This window comes from Gambusia affinis, linkage group LG06, assembly GCF_019740435.1.
Source record: "Gambusia affinis linkage group LG06, SWU_Gaff_1.0, whole genome shotgun sequence".
NCBI classification, from domain to species: Eukaryota; Metazoa; Chordata; class Actinopteri; order Cyprinodontiformes; family Poeciliidae; genus Gambusia; species Gambusia affinis.
In genome coordinates this window covers 27,074,352-27,101,815 of record NC_057873.1, presented here as the reverse complement: position 1 = coordinate 27,101,815, position 27,464 = coordinate 27,074,352, and the positions used below count along the sequence as shown (strand labels likewise).

The 27,464-nt window shown below is 39.5% G+C and overlaps 1 protein-coding gene across 5 annotated transcripts in view; it reads left to right on the top strand.

Moving 5' to 3' along the window:
• Positions 1-27,464, top strand: part of pitpnm3 (PITPNM family member 3) — a 131,619-nt gene that overhangs the window by 57,296 nt on the left and 46,859 nt on the right. For all 5 annotated transcript variants that reach the window (XM_044118545.1, XM_044118544.1, XM_044118548.1 and 2 more), the window contains 2 exons: positions 21,216-21,286; positions 21,374-21,594. In XM_044118545.1, the coding sequence (XP_043974480.1) occupies positions 21,216-21,286; positions 21,374-21,594 (292 nt within the window). The remainder of the gene's footprint in view (positions 1-21,215; positions 21,287-21,373; positions 21,595-27,464) is intronic.

The window sequence follows — 27,464 nt, the reverse complement described above, 5'->3', positions numbered from 1 at the left end:
GTACATTTAGTCTTGCTCGCGTCCGGAGGGAAGGTTTAAATTGCCTGGAATGATAGGGAGAGTTATTTGCTGAATAATGACAATAGTGGTGAGATTGTAAATGGAGTGTAGCTTCTATTTAGAGCTACATTAAGTCATTTTTGCCCATTAGAGGCCAGAAAGAGCAAAAGATGTGATGACTTCATCCTCTGATGCTGTAATAGATGCAAAGGAATACTTTCTGAATTGAAACTGTAACTAGACCTATAATAGGACTTCTGACAAAGGCAAAGATTATGTGTGTTTTTTTTTTTGTTTTGTTTTATAAGAAAACCTCGAGGCGTAACAAAAAATGCACCACCATGACACATAAAAACACTGCAGTGGTAAAGTATCTTCTTCCTGTTTGGTCTTGAACCTCACTAACACCAGCTACAGTCTCCTGGAGACCTGAACTGTTTTCTCTCAGGTTTTTGTTTCTCCTTGATGTGAATCAAAGATTCCAATAATTTCATAATTTTAGGGCAAAACGTTTGCAATAGAGAAATGTTTTCCTAGCAGCAACAGTTCTCACATTTTTTCATTGCAAATTAGAGGCTACGCTACAGTTCAGTATTTATTTGTGTTCCTTTTTTTTAACCATTTCAGCATTCTATGTTTCTATATATTTATCCTCCAGTCCATTATGACAAAGTTACTTTAAAACAAATTTCTGCCTTTTATGTCGTATCAAACTGGTGACTGATTGGAGTCGAACAGAATAAGCGAGACATTCTTTATTAAACAAATAAAGCACATTTTGTCCATCATTTTTACTCCACAATGTTTATTCTTTATTCTTTGGAAAAACATTGAAATGTTTGGCTTCTTGCATGCGAGTCGTTTCGTATCAGGCAGGTTGTGTTTATCAGATCTATCAGCTGCAGCTGCTCTTGTCTCAAACAGAGGGAGAAATGCTCTGCCACAGAGGCTGAAATCACAAATCTTATCTGTGATCGGTTCCAGAATATTAATACTATCGAGGTCATTTACAGTTGTCCCTAAGAGGGTTAATCTCTGGAGAGCCTTTTTAGTTCACAAGCTCTTCTTTTGTGAAGAAAGAAGTACCTTCTAAGTAAAACCTGGTTAGAAAACGATGCAGGCTTACCGAGTTGAAGCCAGAGGCTTTCTGGTGATCACTGCTGATTTCTCCAGTGGAGATGATCCCGCAGCACAGCTGACTCACTTTGAGAATCTGTTGGCAGAGGTCTGTTTGTACATGCACAGAACACCATGACTATCACAACCATCCATGCTGTAAACGTGTGGGCAGAAAAACAAAAGCTGGCGAGGGGGGGAGAGGAGCAAAAGTCTCGCCGGTCGACAGAGGCGGGCAGTTATTTCTCCTGGGTGTGTGTGTGTGTGTGTGCGTGGGTGTGTGTGTTATTACTGAATCTTTCACGTTGTGCTCAGCTCTCTGTGGTTTATGTTAATTTTTAGAAAGGTCGCCCCATTCGGGCTTCCGCATCACAATTTGCTTGACAAACAACATCCACCTACGTTGGAGCAAAGCGCTCATTAAGGCGAGAAGCGCCGCATTACCGTTGCTCGCATGTGGTGGGGCATTTTGTTATTGGTCTGTGGATGAACATAAATAAATAAAACACCCATACAGCAGAATGTAGGTGGAGATATTCTCATGCTGACATGTGTTCAGTGCTTCTTAATTATGCCTTGTGATGCATTGAGGAGAGGCACGAAGCAATGTTTCCTTATGCGCATCTAAAGCTCTAGTTAAAATAAAAGTCGTGCTCCACAAGTGGGGTAGTTTAAATTTGTCTTCCTCCTCTGTTATTAATTTTAATATAACCTTGATTTTTTTAAAAAAAAGAAGAAATAAAGAACATCGCTAACTGGATCCTACAAAGGTTTCTAGTGAAGCTAACAAATGTCTGTCTGATGTATATCTGTCCTAGAGTTGGATGTCTTTCAAACACTTCTGTAAATGTGGCATGAATGAAAAATCTAATTAATACCCAAATGAGCTATAAAAAGCTCTGGAATAAACAAATTTTTAATTGCAGTAGCATATTGGGGAACAATGGGGAAAATATAAAAATGCAACCTTTAATTGGAGTACATTTGAGTTGGGGGGGAAAAAAAATCCCACATTTCAAATTACTGCTAATACAACCCCTTTGGCAAATATAACAACATTTATTATTATTCTCCTATCCCATTTAATAAGGTTGGAGCACAGAAAGAGAAGAATCTTTCAGCATTCCTCACACACACAGATCAGACTCATCTCTTCTCAGTACGTCACTCCAAATGTGTCCTGTAGATTTTAGGTCTTGAGACTAAGACACCGTGGAAAGAGGTTAAGTATGTGAACTATTTCTGCAACGATTTGGACAGATATTTTCAATCACTATCATCATCGTCTTTCAAAAAGATGCTTTGATGTCTTGCATGTTGGTATGTAGATAACTCATTAATAGTTGTCGTGGAGATAAGATTACATTTCTTACTGCGGTTCTCCTACAGGAAGCTTTGGAGATTGTCTGCTTTCCCATTCTGTCCTCTGAGTGATCGCAACAAATCAAATGATTTTCCAAACTGTGTCTTCATGGGAAATAGTTATTTGATCACATTTCTGAAGCTCTCTAGAGAGCATATCTAACCACCAGAACCACATTACATTTTTTTTCCCTTCAAAGATGGAACACAGCAGAGTTATGTAAAATGAAATTAGTGCTGGGGGGCGTGTAGTCAAATGAACCAGAGATGAAAAGCTCTACGGCTTTAAATTGGCATAAAACATAACAGCTGGCAATTTTGACTTGTTTCATTTGCATCTTTTTACCACGCCTTTGCTGTCAGCTACGAAATGACTGCCTACGGGTTTGACGGACTCATTTTCTTCTTGGACACACGTGGACAAACATGTTCGGACCGAAAACCCCTCAGTGGTCGCTGAAATGGCTTGAAACTGACAAAAGTATTAAACATTTACTGAAAACTAAGCCATGAAAATCAGATGTTGCTTTTGAATTGTGGTTGAACAGAATCATAAAAAAAAAACAACAACTCATGAGGTCTGGACAGCAATGATGGCAACTGTAGCTTGATATTTTATTTCTCAAGCTATTGAAGCAGTAACTGCATTCAATCACTGTAACTATTAATGCCACTTCTTTACCTCTCCACAGGTGTTTTGGCTCAGTTCTCGTAGGCAAACTGTGCCCGTTGTTCCAGATGACGTGTTTCAGCTCCTTTCATATGATTTGGATCAGGGCAGGTAGAAGACCAAGACCGAATATTTTTGGACCATTCTTGGGCGTTTTAGTTGTGTTTTGGGTCTTTATCTGGTTGGAAGACCCGTAACCTGCGACTGAGACCAAGCTTTCTGACACTTGGCACCATATTTCTCTCCAGAATACTGCGATAATCCTGAGATTTTTTTCATAGCCCACACAGAGTCAATACACCATGTTCCTAATGCAGTAAAACAGCTTCTGACATAAGCGAGCCTCTTCTGTGTTTCACTATAGGAAGCATGGAAGTGGTCTTGTCTATATGCTTCATTGTTGGTGTCTGACCATAGAGGTGATGTCCTTTCCCAAAAAGCTCCCATTTTGCCTCCAATGTCCAAAGGGCATTGTCCCAGAAACTTTGGCTTGTCAGTTCTTATTGTGGCAAATTCCAGTTTCCCTATTTACGACTTGCTTCCCTACTTAGTCGTCTCCCATGAAGACCGCTTTGACTCAATGACGGATAGTACCATCTGACATTGATGTACCTTTTTGACCTTGGAGATGACCTTTGACTTCTTTGGAGGTTATTCTGGACTCTTTGGTTACCAGTCCTATTATCTTTGGCTTCAATTTTCCACCTTAGGGCACAGCCAGAAAGGTTGGCTGCAGTCCAGTGGACCTTAAACTTCTAAATGTGCCACTGTAACCACTAGAGCTTCAAGCTGTTTGGAGATGGTCTTATAACTTTTACCTTTAATTGTCTTTTTAACCTCCTGGATCAACTCTCCCCTTCACTTCCTGCGGTCCATGTCCAGTCTGGAACACATTCAATTCTCAAATAGCAGAGGGATTACTACCCGTCACCCTTTAAATAGGCAGACCGACAAGCTTGAAGACGTCTGCATGGCTAATTATTGTAGCAGACACATATTAGTGTAACAAGCAGTCCAGTTCTTTTCAATGTTTTGCAGAGGAACCATCATTTTTGCCCTGACTTGTTTCATTCATCAATTTTTCTAAATGATTCTGATGAAAAACATTTCAAAATCAACGTCAGAGCTATCATTCCATTGGATAATTTTCAGTAAATTTTTATTCATTATTACCAAGTTATTTCAGTGACTCTGAAATAAATTCTGTTGATGTTTGCTAATTAGCAGAGGGTCACCTGTGTGTAAAGGTCAGATCTGTGGTTTGATAAGCTGTAAGAATTGCTTTTAATCATGGCCGTTTCGGTTCACCACCAGCTCAATCTGGGCCTGTGGAGATGAAAGAAGCTGCTCCTGCAGTCATGTGGCGACCACATTACCAATACTTTACACCACCCAAGCACCCCATCAACGGGCCACTCACAAAACCAGTAATGACTCATGAAGTGGTCCACTCCAGCAACGCTCATTTATTATTTACAGCTCCACAATAATGTGAGCAAAGATGATGACTAAAAACACTATTGTCATCTCTCTTTTTTTTTTTTTTTACAAAGACCTTCTTCTGTTAATTCAAAGATTTGAATACATATAGAAATCTAGATACTTTTTTCCTCTCTGTAAGTGCTGCATTATTCTTCAGTGTCACATTGGGCTGTTGTCTTGTTTTTGTCAACAAAGCACAAAGTAACTGGAACCTACATTGCTTTGCAGAACCAGGTGATTAAGGGGAATCAAGACAAAGCAAAGACTTAAAGACCCAAAGATCAAAGCTAGACAGTGCTTTGCAAAAATATTTTACCCCCTGAACTTTTTCACCAGTTGTCTTCCTTCATAGTGAATCATTGTGAGGGGAGTGAGAAATGACAGGATTTCTTGTCAGTGAAAACTGTTGCATGCCTTTTTATTCACCCCATTGTAATCCAACACTCCTAATTACAAATTAAATTATTTCATAATCAAAGTCATCATATTGGTAAAAAAGACTTCCCCCGTATGTATGTAGCGGTCGCATAGGATTTTAAAGAACATTGGTGATCAAAAAGCATTAAGACCAGGATACATGACAGACCAGACAGATAACTTTCAAGTTTGCACAAATCTGACCTTTATGGGAGAGTGTCAAGAGGAGAGTCAAAGCCAAATTTGTGATGTAAAATTAACACTGCACATCTCCCTGATTGCATCCTCCCCAAGGTGAAACTTAGTGGTAGCTATGGAAGATTTCAGTGGTTTTGGGGATATGGGTGATCAGGTAATTGGATGAAGCAAAACACAGGAAAATTGTGCAAGAAAATCTGTTAAGAGTGTGCAAAAGACTTAAGAAAGGACCGGCAGTTCATCTTTCATCAGACATACTAGTCAGAGCTACCATGCAACGTAGATCAACAGAGATACAGTACGTGTCTTAGAAATACCAAATGACCCTAAGCGATAATTTGAGGAGAAGACTTGATTACTTCCATCATTCAGACTTTCTCTCTTTTGTCTTTAGAAAAATGCTCAAAATGTTTAGTCTTCAGATGAGAAAAGATGGAAGCAAGAAAGTCAAGACATTTTTCACGTCTAATTGGTTTATCGCATAAAATCCCAACATCATAAATTTATGTTTGTGGTTGTAATTTGGAGTAGAGTGTGAAGATTTTTGCAAGTGCTTGACCAGACCACAACACACCCCAAACTGACTCAACTTAGGGACATGAATACCCATAACAAGGCAGCACAACCTGCCTGAGAATGACGTAGCATTGAGCATTCAGCTTTACATTCCGGTGGAGATGTTCAGTCAACACTGCCCCTCCTCCACAGTCCACATAATGCAGTGAAATGTGAAATCAAGCTATCTTTCAAACACAGATTGTTCGAGGAGAAGGCGTTTAAACTCATAGATGTTGTAAGTCGTGACATTTTTATAGGAGACCAAAGGTTCCACGTTTACGTTCTTGTACTGACATGCTGTTTTAAATGGACAGCATTACAAGTCACCATAATGATCGCTCCTCTGAAGTGTTACTAACACGCTCGTAAAATCATCAGGAGAGGTTTTATTACTTCATGGCAGCCGTGGAAAAATCTTTACACAGTCCTGTAATCATTTTAGCTTGATCTGACTGTTTTATAGTCGACTGCCTGTTTTTTTGTTTTTTTGTCATTTTGGGGCCTTTAGCTGTTTGGCAAATGAAGGTGAGAGACAATCGTGTAACTGATAGCTTTCAGATGCCATTGCCATCAGTTGCAGTTGATGCATTAGAGATAAACATCCATAGAAAGTAAAATGTTAAGTATACTTTGTGATGACTGGGGAAAAAAGAAATGGGAACAAAACTAACCATCCTTCACCTTGAATAGAGTAGAAATATCCTTTATTGTCCCACAATTGGGAAATTTCTGTGCAACAGCAGCAAACGGATATATATATGAAATATTGCACAGAAATACTAACTCCAGATCAATGTGGACATTTTGTACATTGTTTAATTGGCTAATTAGACAATGTACAAAAAGTCCATGTCCACATTAAATGACAGACTATTTACAAGTAGTGATAATAAAAATGTGTGCAACAGTAAAAATGTACAGATGCCAGCATGGATGAAGTTGAGTTTATTGGGAGTAGTGGTGGTTGTAAAATCTAGCAGCTGCTGGGAGGAAGGATCCTTTACAATGTCCCTTTGTGGATTTAATGCAAAGCCACAATACGTAAGTTTTATAAATTTATTTATTTATTTAAAAATATTTATTAAAAGTGTCCTGACAGTATAACATGAGATGGATAGTTTGTACAAAAAAAATCCAGCACGTCCTCCCTGTGGTCCTCCAGCCATCTGGAGAAAAGCACCACTCCCATTAGTCTGAAACAACTAATCAGAGCGAGGGGGAGGGTCTTACCGCTGTCAATCCGTCATGTACATGCTACTCAGGATTGGTGGTTTGCAACAGCGGTGCTAATGGTGGAGAAACAACTTACCGTTACAGGAAAAATTAATCCAATGACATTGGTGGTCATGCTAACTAGCCTTAGCACTCACATCAATTGACTGCAGAGAGTAGCGAGGGTGTGAACAGCTTGTACACAAGCCTGATTGACGGGACTAAGACTCTTCTCCTGGCTGTGATTGGTTGGTTCTGACTGAGAGCAGTGTATTTCTGCAGATGGCAATAGGACAACAAGGAGGAGACGTAAGAACTTAATTTTTTCACAAATGATCTCATGAACTGATGTTTATACTGTTAGGACATAAAAAAAAAATTCTATACATTTATTATTGATAAAGTTTACTGTTGCTTTAACTGTGATGCAGTTTACAGATTTCTGAGTCTGTGGAGGCATAATTGTCAGGGGGAGTCGAGAGGTGGTGAACTTTTGACAGTTGCTGTTCTCTTTCAGCATCTGTTCTGTGAGACTGAAGGTCGAAATACAACGTGCAAAAAATGTAAATGGGGAAAAAAAAGATTAATGTTTTCACCGCGTAGAGAGAAGCTGTTTTTCTTGCTCATCACAGCACGTTTTGAAAACATGCTTTCTGTAAAGAACTCATCTGCTGTAGTAATAATTTTAATGCATATATGATGCTGTTTTGATTGAGAGGTTTGGTTCCAAATGAAAACAGTAGGATATGCAGCTCTACAATGATTTCATTACACAAAAGCAATCCAGACTTGCTCATGCAGAAACGGTTTGATGTTTAGAGATTGAAACTGTTTTATTTGCACAATGGAAGCAGTTGTAATTGCAGCGATGCACTTTCCCTAGTCTGTGTTGCTAGAGACTCGAACCTTTAGAGAATACCACAGCAGAGCAACACAGTGCTACATGCAAACAGAACATGTTTCTCCTGAGGTTCACCAAGGTTTGTTTTGCTCCTGCACACATGGCATGGCAGGGTTGCAAAGGAATTACATTTGTCTGTGCTGATTTCCTTTACTAATTAGTGTTCGGTTGGCAACAGAAAATGTTCCACCGAAAGATAAAACAAAGGTTGCCGAGCAGATTTGAGGTCGGGTTTTAAAGGTTTTATTGTGAAGTCTCAGCTCCTCCCAGATTGTGAAGATTTGTTTTCTCTTTTCGTTACATTTAGGATGTTAAAATGTAAAAAAAAAAAAAAAAAAGTTACAAATAAAAATGAGGAAGTGGTTTGGGGGTGGAGGAGTGGCCTACAGCAAAAACCTGCTGAGTGAGAATGTGTGGGCTTTCACACCTCAGTCTTCAAAATACTCCAATATTAGTAGTAGATTAATCCAAAATATGGATAACATCGACACCAACTTAGTATCAAATCATGCTAATATCTTTTGTAAAGTATTTTTCAAATACCTGTAAACTGTTTTTGAATTTTTATTCTTGTTTTGAGCAAAAATAATTCAACAGAAAAAAGCACATAAATCCCTACAGGTCAGAAGTTTGATGATATATAAATGTAAATTTTAAAAAGTATCAGTATTGGTATTGGCAACACGGCCATCTTTACTCTGTTTCGGATCGACAACAAAGTATGCAGAATCACACTCTTCTATCCAATAACAATTAAAAAATAACTACAGTTTGCTGCTCGTTGCTTTCTTTAAAATAAAAAAGAGTTGCTGGGAGAGTTTGAAATATTGATGAATATGATGGCAAACTTTCCATTTTGACAATACTGATTAAATTCTGAGTACGCATTAGGCAAAACAGAATAACACGGTTGTATATCACGTAAGGATTCCATCGCTGGCTAACTATTAGCTGCTGACGATGCTAAAGTTAGCATCTGCTTCAGAGCTGTCAGTGCTAAAAACAAAGTTTGTTTCACAGCTAAAGAAATCTGGTCTGTGTTTGATAATCTGCAGTTCAAAACCTAAAGTATTTAAACCTGAGCTGAATGATTACACGCTGTAAAACAAACGTTTCAGAAGATTAGCGTGGAATAAAGGGTTTATCCAAACCTGGACTTGTCTCATGAACTTGATGCATCATTACACTCCTAGTCACATTTATTTACTTTCTCTTTGTTTTTTGCAGCCAATAAGACATATCTGAGGTTAAACTATGAAAACGCTGCTTTCCACTGAGTCAATATTTACCCAAAACCACAGGATGGATTATTATTCTGCTTGCCAAGAGACGGAGCTGCTGATGGTTTTTGACACACCCTTATGAAAGGGAGTTGATTTGAAAAATATTCTGCATTATCTGGGAGTAAAGGAAAGTGAGTTTTCACAACAATGTTAAAGAAAATTGTGTTTTATCTCAAGGTCAACCTCTACTGAAACAAGCTACAGGGTTAAAGAAGCTTTAAAGGAACAAGGACATGGGAGTCAAATAAAAAAGTGAAAGTGTTGTCCTCCTTGATAAGAACTCTTTCTAAATTCAGATTATGTCTATAGTTGACAACCTCAAGAATTTGAATAAAATTTAGACTCCACATCTGAACAAATATTTTCTTATAATAAAATATTTTTTTTTTAAATATCACATCAAGTGGCAGTTGAAATGTTATATTTTGTTGCTTATCGAGACATTAATGTCATGGAATACAGTCAATCAAAAAAAGTATTGATGTTATCCATTTTATAGTAGCTCTGCTCTTTTTTCAGGAATTCATAAAAGGCCTTCAACATGCACGCTGAGCCAGTGTGTTATCATTTGCTGTGAGAGTACTGGTGCTAGCTGATGCTTGTCGACTTTGTGTCAGCATTTCCTAGAAAATTGGAGCCAAATTCACTCAGACGGGAAAACAGAAATAATCCAAAATGAACAGTGAAATCAAACTCAATCCTCAGCTGATCGAAGAGAGGTCATGCAGGGAGGAAATGTGGCTACTAGTGATAGAAACGAGATGAGTGGCATCGTTTTGTGAAAGCTGAAGCGAGTATGAAGACCTCTGCCTCGTCCCATCACAGAATCAGACAAAATCAGCCACAACTCTAAAAATCACTGTAGAAGATTCGGCCTACTGGAAAAATCTGACAGGCTCAAGCAGTTGTTTTGGAGGAAGTCAGGCCTGCTTAAAGAATAAAATAGAAATACCTTTTTATTGTTCAACAGAGAAGAGACTCGGCTGTAACACTGGGAGAAAAACTCATATTTGCTGTGTATCATAGAAGATATGTTTTTGGTGTTCACTGATTTGTCTTTAAATATCTAGATGTTTAGCCTCTGGATTCCAACAATGCTTCTTTTATTTGCTTTTTTTTTCTTTGCTGAAAAGGTTGTGGTGAGTCAAGCTATTAACATGGTTTTGGATCCTAGCTAAAGCTGCAGTTTGTAACTTTAACAAAAATATGCATTTTACATACTTGCTTAAACTGTCACCATGTCATGACTATATAGCAGTGGTGCCCAAAGTGTGTCCTGGAGGGCCGGCATCCTGCATGTTTTAGTTCTGCATCCTCCATGTTTTAGTTCTGTATCCTCCATGTTTTAGTTCTGCATCCTGCATGTTTTAGTTCTGCATCCTCCATGTTTTAGTTCTGCATCCTCCATGTTTTAGTTCTGCATCCTCCATGTTTTAGTTCTGCATCCTGCATATTTTAGTTCTGCATCCTCCATGGTTTAGTTCTCTCCCTGGTTTAACACACCTGCATCAAATGATGGCTTCTTAGAAGGCCTAAGGAGAACATTGACTTGCTGAGGAGCTTGTTACTACCACTAGGGAGAGAACTAAAACGTGCTGGATGCCAGCCCTCCAGGACCTACTTGGGGCACCCCTGCTTCATATAATATGTGAAAAAATCAAGCTCCTCCCTTCTGTGCTCCTACTGCCATCTGCAGAAATACACGGTTCACAATCATAAACAACCAATCAAAGCCAGGAGGAGGGCCTTACTACTGTCAGTGATGTTCATGTACGTGCCGCTCAATGTGCTAATAGTAAAGAAACAGCTTACAGTTACAGAAGAAACGTGCATATCCACCGCCATATGCTAAGTAGCCTTAGCATTCACAACAGACGCTGGTGTGGGGAAGGAGCTGTAGTCTGGCAGCGAGCAAAGCAGAAGGTGTGAGAAGCATGTACACGAGGGGGATCGACAGCGCTATGATCCTCCTCCTGACTCTGATTGGTTGTTTCTGACTGCGGTTTCCCTGATTTGACAGTAGAAGCACTTAAAAGGAAGCAGAAGAGCTTGATTTGGGTTTTGCATGTCTGTCTTGTATCTGGCTGTCATGACAGAGCAACACCTTCAACAAATGTGTAAAAAGCAAATTTTTTCTTAATAAAAGTTAAAACCTGCTGCTTTAAATAAGCCACAAAGCACATTTGACCAACCTTGTAAAAGTATTTGTATCTAAAGTTTACTTGTGTTCAATAGGAGAGCCCACTAAGGACAAGAGTGTTACAAAATGGATGGATGGATATAAATGAGGTAAATCTTTAACTGCAGCAGCTCCTCCTTCCCCAAATCCCCTCCACACACACAGAGACTTTTAATCAGCTCTTATCATTTCTTCTGACCAGTCTAGTCAGACGGTGGGTCTGTGTTTCGCTCAGAAATCCAGCAGCCATTAAAGTCTCTCATGAGGAAAGCCTTAAAGTCACAGCTGGGGTGTCAGTCAGAGCTGTGACAAGCACAATCTTTTGATCTCCATCTATCTCCAGTTCGCTAAAGCAAATCGGTGTTTATTGCCTCCCTCCTGCTGCTCTGTCGAGCCGTCATCCCCTTTTATATTCCTCTTCGGCTTCCCCAACCATTCTCCCCCTGGTCTCTGCATCTTCAGGCTCTTATATTTTCCTTCATTCATTACGCCACGAGCCAGAGGCGTCTCTGAACCTGTCGCATCCCGGGAGAGGTGACCTTCAGTGATGAAAAGCCCCGCCACTGAGTGGTATTTCTAAGGCACCACTGCTTCGTATTTCCCTGTGTGGTATTCCTCCTCGTCTCCTCGTGTGCTGATGCTCTGAGAAGAACTTCAGTTTCAGCTATGCAGCAGAGTTAAAGGGGCAGTATTATGTAAAATTGACTTTTTTTCAGCTTTACAACATTTCCTAATGTTAGTCCCTCATCAGAAACATACCTGAACTGTTTCTTTGATTCTGTCACATATGTTTTGAGAAATCCATGTTTTGAGATGTTCAAAACTCCTGGGTAATCCCAGCACCACAGTCGAGGACAAATCTTCTCCTTGGAGCTGCAGATTCCAAGCTTCAGAGCTTCTGCCTCACAAAGCAGCCCTCCTCCACTCAGCTCCTTCAGACTAGTCAGCAGCCATTAGCAAACACCTGGTTGAACTGAGTGTCTGATTATACGAGCAGTATTGTAGCGCTGGTAAAAAATTTTGTTAAAGGGTTAATAGAGGAGCCATGTTGTGGTGACTTCCTAAAGGCAGAGTTTCAGAAAGAGCAGGAGCTTCTTAAAGAGACAGAGGCCCAATTTCAAGGTGTTAAATTAGGAAGTCAAATTTCTTCTAAGTCATGTTTGAACTATATATGGCATTTTTGTAGCAGCTGAAGTTAGCAGTTACTTGATTGTACTACAAAACACCACTATGTTCCTTGGAAAACACATGATACTGCTGCTTTAAATCACATCAAGGATTTAAACTACATTAAAGTATTGTTCTAAAATCAGTTTGAGATATAACTGAGAATTTGAACCCCTCTTTCCTTTGGAGCAATCTGTTTTATATGTTTAATATTAAAGATGAGGATTTCTGTGAACTTCTTATTGTTAGACTTTACTTTGGATCAAAACGAAGATGAACCACTGTTTCAATTATCGTCACGAAATGAATGTTTTTATTCTATAAATTACTCTGGTATCCACAAATAGTTTCATTAGCTCTATAGTGTTGTAGTTATTAGGTTTGCTCTTGACTAATTCTTTTTGTGCTCTGTTTTTCATCCAAAGTTTAAGTTTTGTGTTTTGAACTTTAAAAGGTTAGGAGTGTGACATCTGCTTTGTATTAAACATGAAGCCATTTTCATTGAATATTGCATTGCGTTTATACTAATTAAGCAGAAATAAAAGATAAAGATGTATGAGAGCAAATCACTTTACCAGAAGACTTTAAGCTAAGTGACAACATAACACAGATTAGAAGGGTAATAAAACATAAAATAGTTGAAAGCTTTAAAGTTGTGTGATAAAACACTGTACCTCGTTTTTAAACCTGAACCATTTTAAATAGGACATCAACTGTGATGTTTAGACAAATCAAAACTGACCAAACTTGCCAAAAAATGTCAAAATTTGCACAAAAAACATAAAAATGTAACCATAGATAAGATAATTAGACAGTTCATCAGCAAAAAAAGTAAAAGTACATTTTTGGGGTTGGTTACACTTTGACAATATAATTCCATTGTTAGCTTGGCACAGCCTTCACATACAGAATTGGACAATAATTGAAATGTAAAGTTGCGACTAATCAGGAATTACACAGAAGTAAAGCTTTCTGTATTGATAGTTTAGCAAAAATAAACGTATTGAGAGAAAGGGATTTAAACAGGCCCCTCATTCAATACATATAGATCAAAGATCACTTCCTGCTTCACCTCAAGAAATGTGCAATTTGAAAGTTTACATCCGAGGAAGATGAGCGTATTTGAACTCAACCTCCTCTGTTTGTGTTCCCAAACGCTGCTTCCCTGCTCTCTCCCGACTTACTTCTTCATGCAAAAGAATGCGCGCTCTCCTAAAATAGCGCCATTACGTAACTAATCCTTTAGGAAAAAGAGCCGCTCTGCGATAAATAAAAGCGATTGATTCTAACTTGGCTAGCTGCTCCATGCCAACTGGCAAACTGGCAAAAACATTTGCCGTGGCGACGTCACAGGAAGCTGACAGTTCGGTACAGATGACTAATCAATAAAGCTCTGCCAAACAAGCCGACATTGACTATTTTTAGAAGGGGAATGCAGCACACGAGAACGCGTAACTCTGATGAATGCGTGAATGATTTTTCATTTTCTGCGGCTCGCCACGGTCCTCTTCTCGGCGTGCGCCCCGCAGCTCGTTTCGGAGATGCACGTGGAGAGATAGAAAGGGGCGGGGGCAGATAAATAAATAAAACTAAGGCATGAGACTCATCTGCATTCTGCCCATGCTGCCCCCTTAAAGTCAAGTCATTTTTCACTCGCAGTTCTTCCGCTGGCAGCCTCGCGCTTGTTTTAATCCCTGTTAAATGAATGTTTTGTGTTTCTCCTGAAAACACAGCTGCTGAAGTGGCTTGAAAGAAGGGAAGAAAAAATTGTCCTCACTAATTTGACAATCAGCAGCAAGGGGAGGGAGTGTGGTGGGGAGAGATAGAGGTTCATGATTAGAAGTGACATCTCTTAAAGACGGCACTGAACACATCATCATCTAGTCTGGGATCCCTTGCTTGCGGTTGCCCCTTGGTCGACAAATACTCTTTTGTGAAATGCTTTGCATGTGCAGTAAAAAGTCGCTTTGCAGAATATGTAGCAGGAAAAGGCGTGTGATGGCACACGGAGGACAGATAATCACAGCCCAACAACACTGCTGCTGCTGCCTGGAGGACCTCAGGGGAGGAGAGCAGAAAGGAGGTGGTGAGGAGAAGAAGAAGAAGAAAAAAAAGAAAAACACTTGCATAATGTCATGTCTTCAATGCTAATCTTTTGCTTACGGGAACCATTTACTTTGATTATTCTGGATAATGATCTCCAAAGAGTGTGAGGTTTGATTTTAATTGCTGCTTTTTTTTTTTTACTTAAATTTACTTACTCACTTCTTTGGTCAAGATACGTTACTGATTTCAACAGTTTTTACTTTTCCTGTTCACTTTATGTTTCCAAATCACCATACAGATTTTAATACCAGACCAAAATAATTGGCATTGATACAGAAAGCAGTTTTTAAATGATCATTTTATTTAATAAGTAAAATAAAAAAAGCTGTCCAAACCAACCTGGCAGTACAGTAAACCAAGCATTACCTTTGATTAACCTCATGTTTTGGCTTCCTAAGGCTGTGGTCATGCAGTTTTTAATGGTCATCTTTCATACTGCTAATTAATTGTGACCACAATGAGACTTCTGTGTTAAAGCTTTATGACCTCAAAGCGACTTGAATTCACAGAAGAAGAACGTAGACGGCACACAGCAGCGCATTATTACTGGATGTAATGGATCCATTTATGGATCGATGTCGAGGTTTATTCAGCAATCAGAGTACTGTACTCTGGTGCAGGATTACAGCTCATGTCTCACGACCAGCATCACTTCTGGAAGTGGTATAAAACAATTTTTTTTTGCCATTAAAAGATCAGAATTGGGATGTTCGGAAAAAAGTCGGTTATGGGTGGCAAATGGGTCGCTTTTATCTGCTGTGTGAATGTAGCCTAAGTTACATTATCAGTAGCCACAACTTTTCCAGATAACTGCCTGCCTCGAAGAATCAAGAAATCACTTGAACAGAACTTGTCTGACAACATGAAGTAGGCTAAGCTGTCTTAAAAAGCAACACGTAATACTTTTATCTAAAGAAAATATCTTTGATGGGAGTTTTCTTTTCTTTTCTTTTTTGCACAAAACAAAAGGAATAATGGATTTACATTTTCAAAACAATATTCATATTGGATACAGAGGACCAAAACATAATGAAAGGACACGGTGCATGTCAGGGTGATCATACAGGGTCCACCTAATAAACCAACAATTTTAACCTTTCCAAAAGGAATAAAAAGTCCTGGGAGTCATTTTGTGACCTTCTGCTTAGTCACACTTGGGTTACAACGAGTTGAAGCACACCAGAAAACTCAATACTTTCTACCAAAAACAACAACAAAAAAAAACCCTGTCTAAACTGGAACAGAACTTTGATTGAGACGTCGTGGCATAAACCTTAAATGGTTCATTTATGCTCGAAATCGTTCCAATAAGAAAAGCAGTTGAATTAAAAGCAATTCTACAAAGAAAAGTTTCCTCCAAAGTTACATTACAAACTCACTCCAAGTGTCTCAAGCACTTGAAAACAATTGTTACCTCCAAAAATGATAGAAATCTGTATAAGGCTGTATAATCTTCCACTACTCTGTACAGAACCCATGTGTCTATGAATGTCACATGTGTGATGCTCATTGTGAGGGATTCTGTGTTGACTTTAGTCCGTCTTGGTGGCGAGCAGCTACCATGGTGACAGTCAGCGTGGCAACAACTTGTTACATTTAACGACGACTTAACAAATAGCAAAGCATTTAACGACTGCTTTGCTATTCATTCTCCCTCCTTGGAGACAAACATGGTTTTCTGCAGGATTGTTCAAATAGATTCCTCCCCCACGGTTCACGCTTTAAAAATTCACTCTGCCAGTCGTTTAAATCTGTTTTTATAGAGAGCAAGTTACAAAACTGCGTCCATTTTCCCCTCGCCCACTTGCTAGTCTCTTAATGTTCTTGTCAAGCTGTAATATTTTTGTAATCCGTTTGATAAATTTTACATCCAGTTCCCGATGAATAATGTAGGATCCTTCGGGGAGTGTTTGTCAATAGTTTGTAGTGGGATCGCAGCAGTTTAAGTTTCGCGGACGTCTGGGCTTCAGGCAGACGGGTTTAAATAAAACATGGGTTGAAGCTATCACAGCTGAGGAAGCCTTGCCGCTTATTTGCCGATATCCTGCGTCTGCAGTTTGTTGCATTGCATCAGGAAGCGCACAACGGCCTGTTAGGGTTGTGGCATAAATGCATGTGACTGTTGCCAGAGTCACTTCATGTCGGGTTTGCCGTGCAGCTGAGCCGGTGTCGTCCCCTGGGGTGTTTTTTTTACTGGAGGGCAACATGATGGAACCTCACGGCGGCAGCGGCGAACAGATGGCACGAGTGTGTTAGCATGCCTACGAGAAGTCAGGGGTCAGAAGAGGCTGTTTATCCAGGCAGGAGACAACATCCTCCCCAAATGATCACCCTAACCTGTTGGCACCTAACAAAATACAGCACGGAGGGAGCACAACCCTTTCAATTATCGCATAATTTCCATGCAAGCATCTTACAGTGAAGGGAAAATCACAATTATTTGCTGTTTCAAGGTGAAAGCCGAGTGGGTTGAGCGTTTAGAAATGCCTTAATGTCGACAATTAAACAAATATGCAGCTTTGAGGATATATGTACAAATATAAACCAGTAAGCCACCTTGTTATATTCTATTTTGCCTTTAAGCACTTTTACTTTATTAGTGCTCCTCTTAACACGATGACTTTGGTCCCCAATCCAACCGATTCTAGTGTGTGAAAACACTCTGAAAGTCTCAGTTGAAGTTGACAGAGGTTGTTTCTTTGAGTCTATGTTTTATCTTTTACTGCTGGTCTTCATCAAGCCGAGCACAAAATCATTTTCTGTGCAAGTCTTCTAGCAATACTAAAGACCGATTTTGAGATTGGAGCTCTCTAATGAGTTGACTCACACTCCAGCAGCCAGGAAACTCAGAGGGCATTTTGTCATTTTTTCTTTTCTGAAAACATAAACTTGTAGCCTCGAACTCAGTCTTCTGTTTGACTAAGACAACATTTTGGCCCGTTGCTCTCATCCTGCTTGTCTTTCTCCCCATCTGCTCATTTGCAGGTGATAAATGGGTAAGTGTCCTAACAGTAAAGACCCTGTGGAGGCGAGAGGTTTTCTGAGGGCATCGCAGAAAACCAAAACTCAGCAACCCTTGCTTTTATTTGAGGCTGTGATGTTTCAGTCATGCTTCCTTTGACAGAATGATCCACAAGAAGGATCAATATTTCACCCATCTGCTCTCAGCTGTAGTAGAGTTCTCCGTTGAGCCCTTTCATCTTCAAAGCCCACTTTCTGGGGTCAATTTTCTCGCGTCGCGTCCCCGACTTCTGTGATGCACTGACATTCGCCCCACCAGGCTTTAAGCCACTGGAAATGACTGAACTGTGACTTTTCCCAGCTTTCCATTGGATCCTTGCTAGGTTAGGTCATTTCGAGGGAGAGAATGACTCCAGCGAAAGATCTGGTAAATACCACAGAGCTTTGTGAAGAGCTTATCGGAAAGCAGGACTCACCTCTGAAAATGAAAGCATGAATACAGAGAGACCGTGCAGAGTAAAAAAAATGTGAAAATGCCTCTAACCACAGGGAGGCTGTTTCTGTCACTGTTGTGCCAATAGAAATCCAACATTATCGGTTTCCCCCAATATCAGACAAATGTTACAGTTGACATGAAACGCAGGAGTCCCAGCATGAGAGACGCTCCGACAAATGATGAATTGACTGGGTTCTACAATTTCTTCTGACTGGGACTCCTGCTGTTTGCTGCAAGCAGCTGCTTTGTTTGTGATTGGCTGTCGCTCTACTTTCCAACACAATGCCATGATTGAAGTGCATCATTTCAATACCAGCTTACTCTCTTCCTTTGTGATTACTGATGAAGCCATTTTGCACTTTTATGACACACTTACACCCATAACACATTGAACTTTTTCACATTTTGTGAGGGTACACCCACAAACCTCGTAATATTTTTTAGACTGACTGTAAGACAGTCTCTTGATTGTGCTATAAAACGCCACTTTGCGCCTGGAAATACTTCCCCTTTTAGAAATACACCAATACTTAGATTTCAGGTTTTTTTTCAACAAATTAAAATCTAATGACATATTTAATTTAGCCCACCCGAGTTGTTTTAAGTCTCTAGCAGAGGAATTGTGGTCATTGTTATTTTTATCTCACACATATTTTTACTCCAAAAATCAACATACTAACATCTTTTTCAGCATTTTGCCCTTACATGGCATGTGGGAAACTGCGAATGCGGCATCTTCTGGCCTGGTTTCACCCATTTCTTTTTTCTTGCCTCTGTGCCATAAAGTCCAACTTTGTAGAGTGCAGGACCAGTATTTGTACTGTCAGCAGATTCTTCCGCCAGAGCTGCGGTGAGAGAGAACAGCTCTGCATACAAACTGCAGATTAGTTTGACAATGTGAACTAGTGGACTATAAAATTCCTACTTTGATTCTTATTTTATGTTTCAGTTCTTAAGTTTAACCAAGTTGGGTTTGTTAAGCATCAACAAAGGTAAACATCGTGTTTTACCTCTTTAAAAGTGTTTTTTTTTTCATAAATCATTTTCACAGATCTTCTCCACATGGTCTCAGCTCAGTCTCCTCCATCCTTTTCGCTCTGCCCCTCCCCTCGCCTGAAAGCTCTGCTGTCTGAACCCGAAACTCCCGCTGGACACTCGAAATATTGACTCCCTCTGTTCTGATCCGGACTCTAAACCCACCTGTTCAAGACGGCGTACTCTCTTCTGTCACATTATCCCACTTTATTCTGCATAATTTTAAATCTTTTATATCTTTTTATTGCTTCTTGTTGAAAGGTGCTTATGAATAAAGTATTTTATTATTATTACTATTATTTAAAACCTTGTAGTCTGATCTTGAGAATAATTTTAAAAGCCTCTTTGGTATCAATTGACCTTGTTGAAGATTTCAGAGAACAAACCTCAGTTTGTACACTATTCTGCACACCTCAGTTGTATTGAGTGGTTATTTGAACAGCTACTGTCTTTATACAATCTCAGTTTAGTCTGTCAGTTTTTTTCCGACATGATCAACAATTTATTTTCTGCCATCACAACTACTGCTCTTAGTAGGTTTTCTCTCTCTTTTTTTTTTTTTAAAGATAACTTCCTGTAAACCTGAGAGATGGTTTTGTGTGAATTTATCAGTTTCAGAAATATTCAGACCAAGCCCATCTGGTAGCAGCAACCATCCAATGTTTAAAGTCACTCAAATCTAATTTCTTCCCTATTTTGATGCTTCATGTTCATTCAAACGCCTGTGGATCATAACAAATAAAATCCATGGATGGAAAATTACACAACTGACCAGCAAGATGCAACTCTGCTAATCCAGAGATCACCATCCATCAGCTCCCCTCAAAAAAAACAACAACCCCCAAACAAGAATCAAGCTAAACTTATAGTTAGCTAAAAAGCTAACTAGCTATTTTCTGAATTACAAAAGCAATTTTCTTCTTGGAAAGTGGGTCAAAGATCACAAAATAACAACTCATAGACTCATAACTCTCATAAAATCACTAGAATATGCAATCATTTCGGCTAAGTAAATTTAAATAGGGTATAATGACATCACAAACAGCCTCAACCTATATATTTTTGCCTCTATCAATTAGCACAGGTAGCACATCTACCTTCTAAAATTCTTGATGTCAGTTTCCCCCCTGTCCCTGTACATCAGTGTTTGCTTGCAGAAATAACTCGCATGGTATTTCTTTAAACTATCTCGCCACACATACATCCCTGCAGCACTTTCAAAAAGGAAAACAAAACAAGAAAACTTCATTGCATTGATTTCCTGCTTCTCTGCGACCAGAAATAGCGCACTGTGCCGGGTCCCTGGTTGACGCTTCTCTGTTCCAGACGAGCAGAGGGTCGGTGGGGAAGGAGGACTGGCAGGCTGGGAAGGGAGAGAAGGGGAGTCGACGGCGAACGAGCCTGTGAGAGCCTCCCATGACAGTCGGTCCCAGACAAGGCCAAATAAAAAAACGAGCCAGTGAGCAGAGCACAGAGGCATGCTCTAATCCTGGAGAGAGAAAATAGAAAGACAAAAAGAGAGAGACAGAGAGAGAGATCTGAAGAATAAGATGACACAGCAAGCTGAGGGTTTGGATGGGCTAATGAGTTTGGTGACATTCCTGTGAAATGCACCCACCAGACAGACAAAGGGACTCCTTTATGTTATATAAAAAATATTTTTTTATATATATATTTAAAAAATGGGTTTTTTATCTTTAGGAGAACAAGTCTGTTGCTTTTTGTCGCATTAGAGCAGCTAAAAGGTAATTACGTGTGATGGTAATAGACGCTGCTGCTGTCCACAGCCTGAACTGACTGAATCTGCTGGTTTCTCCATGCGAGCCCGCGGCTACATGGAGGCAGCACGCAGTTCAGAGCCAAAATGAAGAGAGATGAAGAGGCTTTAGTAATATCAACTATATTCGCCGATCGATATCCATTTATGCGCCGCTGTTATAAATGGATGTAGGTGTGTCTGGGTGAAGTTGCTCCTCTAGTGACCCTGTTTTTCGTTTTTTGATTTCCCCTTCTTTATTCTTTCCTTTCTTTCTCACCACCTCCTGCTTCTTTACTTTGCTCATCTAATCCAGAGGGTCTGTACCAGCTGGGCGGTCCGCGCTGCGCCCCTCAGAGCAGCATTGAAGGTTTGGAGGATGCAGAGGTGGGTGTTTTCTCCTCTCTTTCTTTTTTTTTTTTTGATTCTTTGCTTTTGTAGCATCTCTCCCTGTTGATCATCCTTCTTTTGCAGAGGAAATGTAAAACCCACGTGCTGCTGCTGGCTGTGCACGGTGGAAACATCTTGGACACGGCGGGCGGCGACCCGAGCACAAAGGCTGGCGATGTGGCCACGCTGGCCTCGGTGCTGGAGAAGGTGACCCGGGCGCATTTCCAGGCCGCCGAGGAGCATGTGATGATCAAAATGGTGCCGTGTCCGGCCGTGTGCGCCGAAGCCTTCTCTCTAGTGTCCAAGTGAGTAGCGTCAGCAACACTGTTACTCACCCTGACGTCATTTACAGCTGGTTTTATTTATATTTTTTTATATGGGACCTTACAAAAATACTCATATTGCCAAAGAAATAGGGAATCCCCAGAGCCTGTTCTTTGGGGAATTTTATGAATCAGTCAGATTTTGGGCTTTTGTAGGTCTCATTTTTGTAAGATTTGCATTCCTTGTGGCCAATGCACTCCTTGGGCCGCCATCTTGTTTTGTGAAGCGGGTTTTAAAACTTCTTTTTATTTAGACTTTCAATTCTAGTCAACTCTGTGACTCTTGGATGGAATTTGATGGAATATCAAGACCAGTGTAAGATTTATCTTTTTAAAAATTACATAATAAAGCCATAATATTGCCAGAATAAAGTCATAATTTTATGAGAACTCAAACTCAAACAATACAAACAAACAAAAAAAAATGTAAATGAGGAATGTTGAGCATCTTGTTCATTTTATGCAATATTCAAATTGTCTGAAATACTTTTCTAGGTTGCTGGAAGCCATGCAAACCATTTCAGGATAGGAATAAATTATATTTTATTTATTTTGATGTGAATAAAAAGTCGGTGGGGTCTTCATTTGGATACAAAAAAAAAATCTTTAACACCAGTTTTACACCACAGGCTTTTTTAAGAACAATTTGATGCAGAAATCCAAACTTCCAAGCGTTTCGTAGGATAATACGATCCTCCCTCTGAACAAACCGACACGTAGCTGCGGGCGGTCGCGATGAAACGCTCAGCCTTTCCACAGAGGATGAGAGAACAGCGCGACATCGTAGCTCCTGCTACATATCTCCAACGTTTTACATGACGAACTAGTTATTTATGTCACATAATCCCCAAACATTTAAAAAGCGAAAAGAAGACACTTTTAGAAACGCACCCCTTTACGTCAGATCTGGCGAAGTGTGCCAGATCAGTTTCCTGAATGAGGAACTGGGTCAAACCTGATGATATTTCTGTCAGAATCAGGATCAGCATGCAGTCCCTCTAACAGATGAACGCCCAAAAAGCACGGAGTCAGTCTGTACTTTTTAAAAGAATTCATGTTTTTCCCTAGAGTTGATGACTTATGCTCCTTGCGTGATCCACTTGGCATTCACATCCATATTTATGGACCAGAGTAAACTTCAACAGATCAAAACCTGGGATTTTAGCCAGATCAGGTTGTTTTTGTTTATTCCGAATCAGACTTTCTTGGCAAACAAACTAGAGTTTGATGAAAGTGGACTAAACAGGGCTGGTGTGAATGCACCCTAAATGGCAGAATAATGAACAGGAACCAGAAAACATCAAGAAGATTAGGAGACAGACTTGTATTTACCTTTCTTTATTTCTCCTTGTCACATTATTTAAACACAAACAACACAAACAGATCCCGTTGAAAGCCTTATTATGTTGTTTTATTTTCAAAGAAGAACCTCTAAAATACTCCAACCAGCACCCTGACGGGGCTGACTGTGACCTTGCTGCATGTACTATGAATATTAGTTTTACTCATGCGACAACATGAAAAAGCTGCGCATTCAGATTGTCCTCTGTCAAGCACACAAATTGAATCTATTTTCCCACTATGTCGTTTGAGTCACTCCTTGCATAATGCATCAGGTATCCAAGTCTTTATGAGGAAATAAAAAGTTGTCAAAACATTTTTTATCAGAACCTTTTCTGCACACCAACTTCAAATATTCAGTATAATACTTGACTTTGGAGAGCCTTCAAGCATCAGGCATTAAGATGCAAACCTGCCAGGATAACTGGGGAGGGGAGGAGTAATTGGAAAACTTTATTGATCAAGGCCTCGTAAACAGACAGTGTGAAGATAATTAAAGTGCAGAGGAGAATGCTTATATTTCAAAATAAAACGCTTTAAAAGCGTTAATTTTAATTAACGCGTTTAAAGGAGAATTATATATTTTCCAGGCACATAGTGCCATTTTATAGCACAATCAAGTTACTATGTTACATTCAGTTGTTAAAAAGTCCTACATGTATCAAACGTGACTTAATAGAAATTTAATTTGCTAATTTAACGCCTTGAAATCGGGCCTCTGTCTCTTTAAAAACTCCTGCTCTTTCTGAAACTCCGCCTTCAGGAAGTCATCACAACATGGCTCCTCTATTAACCCTTTAGCAACCTTTTTACCAGCGCTGCACTGAGAACAAACTCAGCAGACATGCTGTTCCACCCGGTGTTTGCCATTTGCTTCTGTTTAGTTTGAATGAGCTGAGAGGAGGAGAAACGTTGTCCTCGAAGGCGGAGCTACGTCCACCCAGGCGTTTCCACAGCTGAATGGTTGCCATGGAAAATTTCTCAAACATGCATGAAAGAATCAAAGCAACATTCCAGGGATGTTTTTGATGAGGGAAAAATATTATAACATAATGCAAAGCTACAAAATACTTCCCCTTTAATTATTTTTTTTTTTGAATTGTTAAAATGTGAACGACCTTGGATCAATACTTAGATTACAACATATTACCAATTGTTCCTGGATCCTCTGTAATCTGTCTGGTTCATTACGTGCTGCCACTTTGCATTCAGGTCTCATTTGTGTCTAAGCTTTACAAAAGAGCTTAATTGTTGATGCAGCGAGGGCAGCTTCACAGTGAACAACAGTCGCCCCAATTATGAATTAGACACAAGTGTAACACAACACTTGTCCTCATTGCGATTATCTCAGAGAGCGACTTGTGTGCACGTCTGGGTCATTTAGATGTGCACGAGGTAAAGATATGTCTGTATTTATCTGTTTGCTTTTCTTTCTCCCAACTGCTGCCTTTGAGGCGGCTGCCCAAGTGTAACTAATGATTTCATTTTACATTCAGTGTCACATTTCCCAGTGGTCACTGGTTTTATCTCTGACAGCGTCAATTAGTTTTTGCTGCTCCCCAATTATACGCCGAGGATGTTTTTGTCTGAAATGTCACCGATCACCTCGGCTGACAGAATGCATTTGGATTGTGACTGATGGTGGCGCTTGAAGGCCAGGAATGTGAAAAGACAGCAGAGCGGTGGGAGCGCGCGGCATATTGACATCAACTTGGCTTCTTGCACATCTAGACGAAATATTGAAAGCAAGTTCCCGTCGGATCGGAGCAACTGTTGAGCCACTAGCACGTGCGTCGGCTTTCTGTACTTTATTTGTCGGGACACACGGGCACAACTCAATCTGTGAAAGATCAATTGCATTTTATTGAAAGTGTCTTTGCACTGGAAAGCAATCACAAGCTACTAAAGATGTATTATAGCACTCAAAATGCATCGACTTTATTCATTGAAACAAACAAAAAAATAAATAAGATGCAGAAATCAACTTTCAGCAGATAATTTTCTCTGTTTTGGCAGGATTTTGTAAACATCATCAACGTTGCAATATCTTCTACTGTAAAAGCTAATTTGGTGTAATCATAATCAGTGCTTTCTTCACTTTCCAGATCAAGGATTTGTGTAGTTTTTATGATTTTTCTTCTGAATACATTTGAGGAATTAGGGTACCTACTCTGTTTTGTTTTGTTTCTTTCAGCTCCAAAGAAGCTGAGTGGTGGGATGAAAGCTGCCTAGACACATAAAGTACACAGTATGCACAGAGAAGGGCTAGCCACCATTATTGACACCCTAGGTGAAGATATGTAAAAAATGTATTACAGTTGTACGTTTTAAAACTCAAGTATTAAGAAAAATCTAATGTGTAATGTGAGCTTATTTTTTTAGTGTTAAAACGAATATTCCAAAATAACCATTTGACAATGCAAAGACGAAACATTATTTTGAAGAAGTATTTTCATATTAATTTTAGTTGATTTTGAATATTTCTAATTACCTTTTGGGTGGATTGATTTTTAATCTATTTAACAATGATCAATAATTTAATCATTTGGGAATAGCAAAGTGAACACAAATATTTTGCTGTGTCTCTTTTAAGTCTAAAACTGTAAATTCCTATATTAATTGTCTGAGTGTCGCTGCACTGGCAAGAAGCTGTGCTTTAGCCACATTTATTATAGCTGCCGTTAGCTTTACACAATGGGACAACTTAAAACGTTTTTAGCAGCATTTTTTTTTTGTAACTTAGTTGCCTAAAAAGCAAGAAAAAAATACCCAGACAAATATAAGCTCAACATTACCAGACTATCAGCGGTTAAAATTCCCCAGAATGAGATTTTAACAGTCCGAACTCTAGTTAGCGTCCGCTACAGCATGGACGGCCAAAGGTTCCTTTTGGAACTGTTCTAAATCTAAACATCATAAAAATACACAAAAATGTTAAACTGATCATCTTAAGCTATTATTTTTAGCCCTGGCGTCACATACTGTGAACAGAGTTCAGATGACGATGGTCTTGTCTCAGTGTGTTGTGGTGATCATGCTCACAGCGCTTGGTCTGGTTTCATTGTGAAACATTTTTGTTACCTTCCATACTTTTCAGTTTATTTGTTAATATCTGATTGTTGTTTTTTTTACTATTATTACACATTTTCACTACATAAACAACAACACGTATGAAATAATTCTTATTTATTGCTGCCGTTCTCTATCATATGCTGTATATGTTTCGTATCATAATTAACCCCAGTTTAGTTCTAACTTCTACACAGCGATATGCCTAAACAGACAACGGTGAGGTGGTTTCCCTCTCCAGTTAAGTTAAACAAAGGCTACATTCCTCCCCAGATGGCTGCTGATCCTGTGCATACTCTCACAATATGTGCTGTCAGTGTGCATCCGCCCACACCCACACACTCCACACACCCCACACACACAACACTCAGTCTTTTGTCAGTTAGCTGTGTGAGCTCTAATGACAGTGTTGGGCTTGTGGGTGTTTGGAGACTCATTTATTCGAATGCCAACATAAACATCTAAGGAAAAGGAATTGTGACTGTGTGGATAATTTGCTCTCAGTCTGGGTAACAGTTTGGTTGAAAAATCACACCTCAGAGTGGATGTGGCAAAACCTCTTCGCGCCCGAGAGACAAGCTTCCACATAAACAAACTCTGGAGTCATCTCTTGGTTCCTGATGTGTGCTGGAGATTCTTATGGATAATGAAATTGCCTTTCTGCTCGTGTCGTCCTTGATGGTGTGCTTGCAGAAGACGTAGTTCCCCCCGGGGGAACCGGTGGAGCTCGTTAACACGACGGCTCTGTCGGCTTACAGGATCATACCTAGCAATGATGGCCGTTAGCCGAGTTTCAGCACATTCGTGATTCGTGAAATACTTCCCACACAGAATCAGCTGGAGCAGAAGAGAGATGAATGTTTTAAGTGCATGTATCATTATCTCTTTCATTTTTTTTCCTTTCCTGTTGGGTTTAGGTTGTAGCTTGTCATAGTTGTAATAAAATCAGTGGTTGGATTTTGAAATATGTAAAAAAAAAAAAATCATCAAAGGAAAAGCAAGTACAAGGCTGCTGAACGCAGCGTGAAAGGTTGCTGTGATAACCTCCTAATTTGGGAATCGACAGCTAATTCAATAGCCACCAAACGATCAAAACAGTAAAGATTAAATCCCAAATGTGCACAGATAGGAGGGAGAGTGATGATCCAATTTGTCAGAAGAAATGATCTTACAGGCACTAACTACAATCAGGCAGCAGCTGAAAAATTTAAAAAATAGTTTTATGGTTTTTTTTTTTCAAAGCTATTTTTCAGACTTTCGACATATAGCCGCCTTTAAAAAGCTTTAATGCACCAATTATCAGTGACAGAAAAGATATTTGTTTTTGCAGCTTCCGAGTACTGCCAGCATTTCAAGAGAATATCTTGTATTTCTGTATTCCCAGAATTTTTTCCCTTTTTTCCCCCCCCTTGTCATGTTTTTATTCATAAAGTCCACATGTC